Genomic DNA, 12,342 nt, shown 5'->3' with positions numbered 1-12,342 from the left:
TGAGATGCAAACATATATCTCTGTCACATGGGAGCCATGTCACTCAGTCACAGCTGTCGGGCCTGTCGTTGCTGATAACACTGTGCTTGAGCGGTGGCTGTAGTCAAGCGACACTACAAAGTGGGCATTTCAGCAGCACTCTGGCGAGGGTTTCAGAGGTGCGTTGGGGGGGGGGGGGGGGTGACTACAGGAGGCGTGCCATGTGTCCTCTTTGACACGGCCACTGTTTGGTCATCTGATAGTATGCCCTGTGGATGACACAAGGGAAACTGGAATCCACCGGGTAACAGTTAAGTTGTGAATAATTCACTGATGGGGCGACTCCATATGCTCACCACGTCCACCCCCTGTCTCGGGTGTATCATTCAGGCTCCGCCCCTGTCTCAGGTGTACCATTCAGGATCACTGCTGAGCAAAATGATTGAAAGCCATGTGCATAGATGCACAGATACACTTTCACCCCTTCTACATCATGGCATCAATGAGTCAACTGGTCAACACACAACAGAACAAGAGTAGAAGCCACTAACAATACTGCAGGACCATACTGGGGTCAATACATTTCATTGTCTATTTACAGCTATTGTAGATGAACATAGATCATCGTCATATGAATTTCATTTGTAAATCAAAAGATTCTAGACTGATGTTTCAACTCACTTTTAAATGTATTAGAACGTAATACAAATTTCACACTGTGACAAAAATAACTGCACAATGATGTTTAGTGTGATAGAAATGATCTCAAGCAAGTTTCAATACTTTAAATAATAAAAATAAATCATACCATACTGAAATGAGTGAAATTCAGTGGCTTCCTCGACAATCAAATCAATCCTAATCTTAACCTTTAACCAAACCCTTATCAGCCTTCACTTTCTTCAATTTCCTCATGCCCCTTTGATCAACCAAGGGACAAAAAGGTTTGAGAGTCATGGTGCCCTGGGAGGAACGAGCACAAGTTAAAAATCTGTTCAACCCACAACTACATACAGAGAGAATAACTGAGCTACAGCTTATGAACATCCTTAACTTGACTGACCCCAGCCATCCTAACTTGATGACTGGCTCATCTTGCAAAATAAATAAATAAATGCAATTAAAATCCACTCCATAATGAAACAGTCATTTACAGTATGTGTGTGATTTCAAATAGCACACACAGAAGCCAGCTCATTTTATTTTTCACATTAAAGTCTATTAGAGTGAAGCACAATTACTACTACAGTACAGAGAATGAGTAAGTACTCAAACCTATCTTTAAAATAGGCCGGCTCTCTTTATTTGCAACAGAAGCTGTAGTAAAGCCTCAAATATGAAAGTATTCATGGAATTAATAATTGTTGGTGGCAGGTGTTTGGTCCATTGTCTTTTAGTGAAGGCCAGTTTTGAACCTTTGACATTTATTTTTTGGAAGGTCAGAGCAGAGGTGGATATATATAAATGTATGTTGGACATCTCTCCACATGTACAGTAGTACAAACATGCCCATACACATCCACAGAGGATGGGGGACTCTCGATTGTGAATGGACAGAACAACGGGTGAAGTGCCTCTTGAATCAAAACAAAAACAAAAGCTGAGCTATATGAAAATAGCACTCTGAAAATAGCCAATCTACAAGCTCACAACGTGTAAACTGCACACAACTAAGTATAAAGGTTACCTTAGGAATGATGAATACATGAAAATGTACCAGTGAATATTTCACATCAAGTCATATAGTTGATGCCTCATTCATACAGGTTAATGCCTTTTAGGCCGATGTTATTTTTTAATTTGTCAATCAGTTTTGAACACATCTGAAAAAAGGAATCGAACTGTTACAGCCACATCAGACACATTTTGGAGTAGGTGTGGAAGACATAATAGAGAAACGCATGTTCGTTTAAGTTTTATTTCAGGTGAAAATCGGATTGCAAGGGCCTTTAAGGTGAAAAATTGACTTGGTTCTGAATGACATTTTCTTTTTTGCTTTATCACTGTGTAGGTTCTGTGTGGATGTAAATGACACAAACAACTTTTGAAAGTATATATTTTCAGCGAATTAATCGTACGTAAAAAATAGAGAGAGATAAAAGCTCTTAACTGAGGCTATAATGGCATACAGAAGTTGGACATGTAGGTGCATGTCTTCCTTCCTGCTCTCCAGAAATTAATTCAGCTGGCACATGAATGTCTGCTTATAGTGTTTGTGCAACGCTGCCTCTCATCTAAAAAATGCAATATGGATTGTGCTTTGGCAAGGTGAGCCAATCTTCCCCAGTGGATGGGCGTATCCTCGATCTGTTTCTACTAAGCTTTTTAAAAGAATCTCATCATCTCTTATCTCCCACCAGGTTTAAACCGTAATCCTTTAATACACGCTGTGTCCTTAGAATATAGCTTAAATTGCAATTATTGTGAACTCCGAAAAAGAAAAAAAAAGAAAAGGATTACTGCGAGGATTACATTCACAGTGTAAGAGAGAGAGAGAGAGAGAGAGAGAGAGAGAGAGAGAGAGAGATAGTGGGTGTGTGTCTCAAAGTACAAGGGTTAACAAAGTTAGAATCTCCACCCGAAACCACACAGTAAAGCCCTGAGTGTTTGACCCTTACAGGTCCATTTTAGTTGGAGGTCAATGTGGTGTGTGAAGCAAAGTACATTTTGGAAAGTGCATTTAGGTGACCTTAGGGGTGCCATTGGAATGATGCACAGGGCGAAAAATCTGAAATTTGCCTGCATATTCCAGGCTTAAGTATTAAACCTTGGTGAAGCCCATGGCAAGAACCTGTGTTTTCTTTTCTTGAATGTGCTCCCACCAGTTCCTTGTGTCCAAACCGTTGTCGGCCTATTATACTTTCATTCAGTATTATGCTTTACTGTTCATACTCGGAATCTGTGAGTACTCATATTAGAAGATAAAGTGGTATCGGTGTGCCACATAATCTCTAATGTGTCAGTTTAACTATTATTAGGGGGCCCGGAAGCCCAAGTGTCAGGGTTCCAGGATTTCTAGAGCTGCCCCTGCTTATTATAATCAAATGTGACTGCAATCAACTCCCCTTGTCTACCAGATGTGCTGAAGTGGCCAGTGTAGACATACCGTATAATGTGTCCGACCATGAGGTTAAAGAGGTTGAGATCCACGCTACTAAAATGCTTCATTCATAGTCTGTTGAAGGAAGATGTCGTGCCCGAAATGAGCAGATCAACAGACTCACAATGCGTTGCATTGTGAGTCTGTTGGCGTGGCCAACATACTCACAACAGACTAACAGACTTAGTCTCGGCCACGCCAAATTTGCCGTGGCCGAGACTAAGTTTTGCCCCCCTCTGTGAACAGCTAATTTCCTGCACCCTTGGCCCATCGACGTGAAACTGTGCACGCAAACACACTCCCTGGATGAACCAGAACCTCTGCACCAAATTTCGGCTTGTTATAGTGCCACCAGGATGCAGATTTTTGCAAAACACATTGTTTGATATTACTCCTACAGATTTTGTCCAAACATCTCACAAATTGCGACACAGTATCTCTATATGTGATCAAGACGGATCTGTCTGATTTTTCATATTCCATCCTGTTTGGCTAAGACTGGCTTCCAAAGTTTGCAGAAGTCGTCAGTTTTGAACAAAATGCCTCAAATCATGAACGCAGCATGCGATTGCCGTGAAACTTTGCACGCACATTCACACTAGGCCAAGGAAGAAATGCCACCCTACATTTTTCAAATCAGCCTCATGGTGACACTTAAACAGGACAATTTGCGTTGTTATCTACAGTATAACTGGACCGATCGGCGTGAAACTTTGCACAGACACTCCCTAGAGGCCAAGGAAAAAACTCTGCCCATTTTTCACTTCAGCCTTTTATAGTGCCACCAGGAGGCACATTTTTGCTAAACACATTTTTTGATATTACTCCCACAGATTGGCCCTCATTTATCAACGCGGTGCAGCCCGAATAATGAGCGTACGGCGAGATCACCTCACCTTTCGGCATTTATCAATATATCCTGACGTGGGCTTCATCCTACTTTACGCTGAGATCTCACGTCTGGTCGAGACCAGTTGTTGACATTGGCTGCACCCATTTATTCCATCCTAGACCTGCGGAGCAGCATTGTCTGACGGTCTGACAGGCATCTGGACACATATATCCACTCCAAAATGTATATCTACACTAATAAATAATCCCTGTGAAAATATGACATTTTATAAAGTAATTTAAACAAACTGCTTTAACAGTCATTCGGTTGCATTGGCTATTTTAAAATAGCAGATCTGCAAGCTCACAACGCGACGCGTTGTGAGCTTGTAGATCTGCTATTTTCAAAATATACAGCGCTTCATGCGAGCGCATTTTCGGGACTCCCGACGATCATTTCATGGACTACAAACTTACAGTAGCTTGTCCTATGTTATGGCGTTATGTCATAGAGAGTTATGAAGACTACAACCTGGCTGGGTTAAGGATATAAACCCGACGCTCCAATCTCTTATTAACGTGGCGGCACGGGATCACTGCAGCCTGGCCGAGTCTGACTGCTTTATTTTAGTGTAATTTGAACGCGCACTGCTCGGTATGGGGTAAATAAATTAATATACTAACGTATTCCATTCATGGCGATGTGATTGTTGTCATAATATGTCATTCATATAGGCTACAAGCCTAAGTGACAAAGATACCGCTGCGGATTACATGAAAAACACAGGCGGGCGCGTGTGTGTGAGTGTGTGTGAGAGAGAGAGAGGGGCGTGTGCGTGTGCGTGTGTGGTCCGAGGCGATCGGGGGAAGCTATTTCTTATTAGCTTTTCATGTCTTTGGTCGTATTCTGGTTCGTCTTCATGTCGTAAAATCGGGGCGTTTTGAGAATATTTAAGGGCGTGTTATTTAAATAACGCTCGTTTTCAGACGTGAGATTTATCAAAGCCCCGACCTGATGTACGCTAGGATCAGCTGTTTAGGATCCTTTGATAAATGTGACTTCGACGTTGGTGCACGGCCGAATATATGGAAAAATATACGCCGGTTTATACGCTGCGTTGATAAATGAGGGCCATTATGTCTAAACATCACGCAAATCGGTACACATTATCTCTATAGTCATGTGATCAACATGGATCTGTGCGATTTTTCATATTCCATCCTGATTGGCTAAAAGTGGCATCTAAAGGAGTGGCTAGAGGTAGTAGAGGCTAAGGAAAAACCTCTGCCCTGCATTTTTCACATCAGCCTTTTATAGCGCCACCAGGAGGCAGATTTTTGCCCAACAACTTTTTTATATTACTCCTACAGATTTTGTGCAAACATCACGCAAATCAGTACACGTTATCTCTATTAGTCATGTAATCGATACAGATCTGTCTGCTTTTTTATAGTCCATCCTGATTCACCTCTATAATGACTGAATTCCGAACATTGCTGGCCCACAATAACCTACCTGACCTGGCGGGAGACCTGTGCTCTGAGGAGCACTTTTTCTAGTTTTGGTGTGCGACACCATCGTACAACAAAATATAAATTAGGCTTAATTCACATGTCATGCCAAACACACCATCAGGTCATAAGTAAGTCAAGGCTGATCATTTTGATCATCTCTCCATTTTTAATACAGATGATATGAAACAAATGCAACAACCCTGTTTTACACACGCTGCTTCAGGTGAGCACCTCCCCGGATTGGCGGCTAAAATGATCCTACTAGTAATGCCTGGGTAAAGGAGTTACGTATTGTACACAATGTAGGTCACTTAAGATAGTATGTAACAAGTAAATAACTGGATTACAGGCCAGTGACGCCTGATTTATACCTAGTTGTGCACAGGTGTCTCGCCCCCCGAAAATAGCAAATCCACAAGCTCACAGCTTGTGAATTTGTAGATCTGTGATTTTCTGTCCAAGACACGATGCATAAGTATAAATCAGGCTTGACAATGAGTTGCAGTGCAGCAGTTGGCTGCAGCACACAGAAAGGAGAAAGAATCTTCAAACGTCACATGCACCACAACCCCAAAATGGCAGACATATTAGATAATTATCATATATTTTTTATCTCTCTCTTCTTTTCAGAGACCTGCCATATAGATGTAAAAAGCCCAAAATAAAAAAGAGGCTGTCAATTGTTCGTGTCCTTACAGCCTGGGGTTATCTCTAGAAAAGGTGTGTTGGAATGAGACCTAAAATAAAAAGGTGATGAAACTGCAAACCCTCCCAAAACACTTCCAGAAACCATTCCCCTGACCTGACACCCATATAACCTCTTTAATTATCTTCAATATTTACACTGATGTACACAAAATACACTCGAAAAGAGTTTTTTTTTCCTTTCTTCCCCCGCAGTTTCTCAACAATTCTTTTTTTTATTTTTTCTTATCTTCTCATACATTCCGAGCCATCAGGAAAAAACAACACACTTGAAAAAGGGAGGGATCAAAAGAATGTTCACTTTGAGCGACAGCATTAGTGTCTCTTGTGGTTTCTATTCCAGGGTGAGTGTGACAGAAGGGTCGTGTGGTCAACGTGGGGTCACATGTCACATTTCAGTCAACACCAAACCAAGTTTGAAACTCATCAAAATAAATTCAAAAATCCTCTTTTTTTCCTCCTTTTTTTGTTATTTTTTATCAATTAATTTTATTGATCAACAGGCAGACGAGGGACAAGAAGCGAAAAAAAAAATTGTAAAGAAAGAAAGGTATGATTGGGCAGGGCTATATTGGAGGTGGTTACTCTCTTATTTGTCACATTTGTTCATTTTTTATAACATTATCTTGGTTATTATTTCTTTACAAAAAACAGAGTGGAGTGCCATCATGTGGCGGCATTGTTTCCTGATCGACTAACGCATGGGGGGTCTGTTGATGACTGGAGAAGGCTTGCAGGATTGTAGAATGTGTGTGTGTGTGTGTGTGTGTGTGTGTGTGTGTGTGTGTGTGTGTGTGTGTGTGTGTGTGTGTGTGTGTGTGTGTGTGTGTGCGCGCGCGTGCGTCCGTGCGTGCATGTGTGTGTGTCTCCTAAGTGTGCACGTGTTGTTGAATATTGAGTGTGTGTACCGTGTATGTGTGCCCTTATGCGACGACAGCAAGTACACTGTAAAATCCTCAGTGCTAATTTAACCCTTATGGGCCCATTTGGTTCCATTTTTTCACTCAGAGTTAAATTTGCTCAAAGGATTTTACAGTGTATGTGGTGTGTGTGAGTGAGTGAGTGAGTGAGTGAGTGAGTGAGTGAGTGAGTGAGTGAGTGAGTGTGTGCATGCGTGCGTGCGTGTGTGCATGTGCGTGTGCGTGTGTGTACGTGTACGTGTACGCGTGTGTGTGTGTGTGTGTGTGTGTGTGTGTGTGTGTGTGTGTGTGTGTGTGTGTGTGTGTGTGTGTGTGTGTGTGTGTGTGTGTGCGCGCGCGTGTGCGCGCGTGTATGTGTGTGTCATGGGAGGTTTCACGTCAGTTCCACAATCACTGTGAGGACAAGCGCCATCCAAGTCAGTCCGAGCATGTCCTTGCAAGACGCTCCATCTGAAAGGGCCGCAGAAAAAAGCCACAGTCAGGTAAAGACATACATCACTTGTTTCAACAATGACAGCATTTGTAAACGACAGTAAAAAACAGTGTGCATCCCTCTTTGGTTTATACTACAGACATTTCTATGTGTTTGAATGTTTTGACCAATCTGCATGGTAGTAGAGTATGTTAATAACTAGCACATTTGCAGTGGTTTGAGCCATGTGGGCCCTATCTTCCTACTCTTCCGTTTGACACTAAGACCCTGTGGTCCGGGTACGACACCTACTGGTTGACAAGTGGTATTTCCTGAATCTCAAAGGGCAACAAACGCAAGTGGGTGTTCCATGTCAGCTCTTAGCTTATAAATCTTACGGATTACTGCTTTAAAAAAAAGAAAAGAAAAGGCAAGTGGACGTTTATCCTGTTCACTGTAATAGCCTGTGGGGACTAACAAGTGGAAGGAAAGGGGGGTTGCACACACACAAACAGAGTAAACCAACACGGTACAACCCCAGCCGTCACTACTGCTCCCCAAGCAGCTGCAACTGAGCACTTAATGGCCCTGTGCCTTGCTCAAGGGCACTATCTAGCAGTAGTTGATGAAGGAGGGGGCTCGGGCACTTTTTGTTCAGCTCTACCACCTCCACCAGCTGGTGCAGGGATTTAACCACATGAACCCTAGCGTCACTATTCTGGGCATGTCATAATAGGCGAACATTCAGCTGTAGATTGGGTGTTTTCTGCGAAGACATTTAGTACAGTGTGAAAAAGGGAGCGGGTGCGTGCGTGCGTGTGGGTATGGGTGCGTGTGCGTGTGTGTGTGTGGGTGTGGGTATGGCTATGGCTATGGCTATGGCTATGGCTATGGCTATGGCTATGGCTATGGCTGCGTGCGTGCGTGTTGAATCTCATGACACTCCATTAGTGGGTGTCAGCCGATCAGACCTGCCAATGTTTCTGCGACGTTCTAAAACGGATTCGTCCATTGCAAATCTTTGGCCTAAACTAAACTTAACACAACTTTAAAAGCTTTTTCCGGGTCATATTTTAACACCTTTATACATACTACCTACAATGATATACCTACAAACAAAGGATGTCCTCATAAGTACATTTAAAGACCGGCTGAAATGAAAAATATGTTGCACACTGATTCTCATTATGGAGACACTACAGGGCTGATACTCTATTCTGAAATTTAATTCAGGATGACGGCCGGATGGAGCATTACAAATGTTTCAGTTTTAAGCTTAAACAGTACACAGTAAAACGTATTTTGATACAAATTACAAATACTGGGTAATTACATTTTTTATCATTATACAAATACAACATGGTCTGAGAAATGTATTTGAGACACAAATATATATTTTGTATTGAAAATACATGAAAACACATTTTATAAAAACTGATGCAATGATTAGTTGATTGCCAAATATTAAATGAATTGCCTATGTCAGAATTTCTAAGAATACATTTATCATGCAAACAGTATTTTTCACTGCCTATGTCTCTCTGCCTCGCGATGCACGATGCCCAGTGCCGACACAAGGCAGCAGATCCCATTGCCCGAGAGGACAGGATGGCAGGCTGAGACTGTGATTGGCTGAGGCACAACCAGCCAAGAAATTTCCCAATGAAGGTCGCAAAACAAAGCCATTGCCGGACAGCAATGGACCTGTTGTTCTTTGGATAGAATTGTAATTTTGACAATGACTACACCAAAATCGTTTAACTCTGAGAGTGTACAAACAGAACCAAATGGACCAGCGAGGGTCCATTTGGTTCCTGGATGCGTAGTTTACTGGTTAGCTGGGGAACTGACTGACTGACTGACAAGGGTGGTCTTCCCCCACACATGCCAGGGGAGGGCCGGGCTGTTCAGCCATTAAGCGATCAGGCACGTGTGGGGCGACCTCTCGGGGCCATGTTCTACACTGATTTGACTTGCATGCAAGGCATGTCCGCGCCTCGCTCTGCGATCCGCGCCTCCACGATCCGCGCCTCCACGCTGACCTGATTCTGTCCTTGCTGTGGCACACCTGCTCCTGCGCTTTCCCGGTAGCATTTGCATATTCAAATTGAATCCCTGAGATAGGGCTACCGAGAATGGTAAAGGGAGGGAAAAAAGAAAAACAGAAAGAAAGAAAAATAGACAGACGAGAAGGAGAGGGAAGGAGACAGAGAGAGTCAGAGTTAACGAGAGGAGAGTAAGAGAGAGAGGGGAGACGAAAAGAATGCCAGGGTTGAGAAAGAGAGAGAGAGAGAGAGAGAGAGAGAGAGAGAGAGAGAGAGAGAGAGAGAGAGAGAGAGAGAGAGAGAGAGAGAGAGAGAGAGAGAGACACACACACAGACACAGACAGACAAAGTGACACACACACAGAGAGAGAGAGAGGGGGGGGGGGGGCAGAGGACACACACAGCCAGAGAGAGAAAAGGACAGAGACAGAGAGACAGAGGGAGGGACTTGAAGACAGACAGAGGGCAGAAATGGACAGAGCCGGAGGTAAAGATGGACAAGGGAGATCAGAAGAGAAAGATAGAATGAAAGAGAGAGACAGGGCTGGTGACATGGGGACAGAAAAACAATGGAGAGATGGACAAATGCATATCGTCGCTGTAGATCAGAAATATTTTATTTGATCTTTTTATGTTTTTTTTTTCATTAATGAATGCCCTATGTCATACTCCATCATATGGCAGTGTTGTGCAACCTACCTAAAATAGCCTATATACAAGCTCACAATGCAGCGCATTACTATTTGTGAACATTTCTGAAAATCGAAAAAAGATAGCCTAGAAAACATGCCCAAAATAGGGATGCCAGAACCATGGAAAGTGGTTAAGTTTGTCTGTGGGTTTTATGAATATTTAACCAAGGAAAAGTATTAACAAGAGCTTGTGGTTAAATCAGATCTACACTGGATCCATTGGAATACAGGTTATCCATTTCCTTTTCCTTAAAAATAGTGGTTTTGGACAAATGTACAGCGACGATATAGTACAGTACAGAAAGAGAGAGAAGCGAGAGAAAAGGAGTAAGACCCAGAGAGAGAGTGAGAGAGAGAGAGAGAGAGAGAGAGAGAAAGAAAAGGAGTAAGACCCAGAGAGAGAGTGAGAGAGAGAGAGAGAGAGAGAGAGAGAGAGAAAGAGACTTGTGGGTACAGGTGGCTGTCAGATCCCTCTGCGGCTTCCGCTGACAATCCCTCAGTTTTACATATGATAATCTGAGCAACCACAAATAAGCCACCGCAGCAGCGCGTATGAAACACGCCTAATCTCACACTGCACCACAACCGACAGGAGCGCTGATTCGTTACCGGGGGAGGTTTGACGCACAGTGCCTCCGCCCTCCCCCCCCCCCGCCCCCCCACCCCACATCCGAACGTCATCACTGGTGATTCTGTGACTGAATCATCACCACGTTTAGGAGCGCTGCATATATTCAGGACCGAACGACTGACGTCCTTAATCAAGTGATGGTCACTAGTGTTGATGTGCACTGCACAAGAATTTCTGACACACACAACAGACTTTGTGTGACATTTTGCAATCAACATCACAGCTCACGTGATCCATCCCTGGTAAACAGAATGATCATTACGAAAACAGGAATCCCATGCATCACCATACACTCTAGTGCCAGCTGTTTCCAAGGCTGTGATACTTACTGCTCTTGTTCTGTGTGTTCTTCATCATGGCTGGATTTTCTGTCAGAGACAAACAGAAAAGAGAAACTGTCAGATGGCATTACCAAATTGACAAAAATATAAGTTAAAACCATTACAAAGAAGCTGAATTTGAAACGTGTGTAAGTAGTTACTGGATCAAGAAAAGGATGCATTATTTAGGGTTTTCTGTCTGTCTGTCTGTCTGTCTGTCTGTCTGTCTGTCTGTCTGTCTGTACATCCATCCATCCATCCATCCACCATCCATCCATCTCTCTCTCATTTCTATATTGCAAATAACAATACCAAGACTTTTGGTTGAAAATAATATGTTAACTTTGAGTCTATTGATATGACTTCATTAACCAGCCACCATTGAGAACATATAGATTTGGCCAGCAAATTGCCATTCTTTTTTATCTGACTTGCTATAGGTTGTTTTGGAAGTTATGTTTTCACCCATTCCAGTTGTCTGTCTGTTTGTTTGTTTGTTTGTTTGTTTGTCCATTTGCCTGTTCAAGGTCACAATCAAGGCCAAGTTCTGTCTTCTGTAATAATACAATAATTTGGATTTTAATGAATGTAAGTGTGAATGAGTAGGCATGCCACACATAGATGCCATACTTTTGGGCTGCAAAAAGGTAAAGATCAAGGTCACAATCAAGGTCATGGTCAAAATTGAGAGAATATGGGCAGATTTCATGAAACCTGGTGGGAATGATCAGCGGACTGCCCCAAAAAGATGATTATGTTTTTAGTTGAAAAGGTCAAAGGACAAGGTCACAGTAAATAGTCATATCTCAGGTGGATATGGAATATTTTTTCAAGATGGGCAACAAAAAAACAACAACCACCAAAACATTTAGTGAGTGAGTGAATAACTGAGCCTGCGAGTGAATGAATGGAAAAGTTAATGGGTGAGAGTAGAGGAGGAACAAAGTAGACGATGAAAGACGAAGCGAGAGAGACAGACAATGAAAGCCAGTGAGAGAGGGACAGATGGAAAAGAGAGAAAATGAGAAAATAGTGATGTCTGACATAGGTCGTGGCGTTCTAATGAAGCTGAACTCCTAAGTCTCTAAAGCTGGTGCTAAATGACATGTCCCCGTAGAGCAGGGCTGCTACTATTAATGGAACAGGGACCACGGTGCTCTCTGCCAGAGCTGCCAGAACACTTTTTCAACAG

At 42.7% G+C, this 12,342-nt stretch overlaps 1 protein-coding gene across 1 annotated transcript in view; it reads right to left on the bottom strand.

The window, feature by feature from the left end:
• Positions 1-7,324: 7,324 nt before the first annotated feature.
• The window catches only part of igsf21a (immunoglobin superfamily, member 21a), a 270,100-nt gene continuing 265,082 nt past the window's right edge, over positions 7,325-12,342 (bottom strand). Inside the window, exons 9-10 of the mRNA XM_084061419.1 lie at positions 11,160-11,198; positions 7,325-7,500 (exon numbers count right to left, since the gene is read on the bottom strand). Coding sequence (XP_083917545.1) covers positions 7,424-7,500; positions 11,160-11,198 — 116 coding nt within the window. The 3' untranslated portion in view covers positions 7,325-7,423. The remainder of the gene's footprint in view (positions 7,501-11,159; positions 11,199-12,342) is intronic.

This window comes from Gymnoscopelus microlampas (genome assembly GCF_963454915.1).
Source record: "Gymnoscopelus microlampas genome assembly, chromosome: 7".
Classification (NCBI taxonomy): Eukaryota; Metazoa; Chordata; class Actinopteri; order Myctophiformes; family Myctophidae; genus Gymnoscopelus; species Gymnoscopelus microlampas.
The sequence above is the reverse complement of the archived record's forward strand: the minus strand, read 5'-3'. Positions and strand labels throughout refer to the sequence as shown.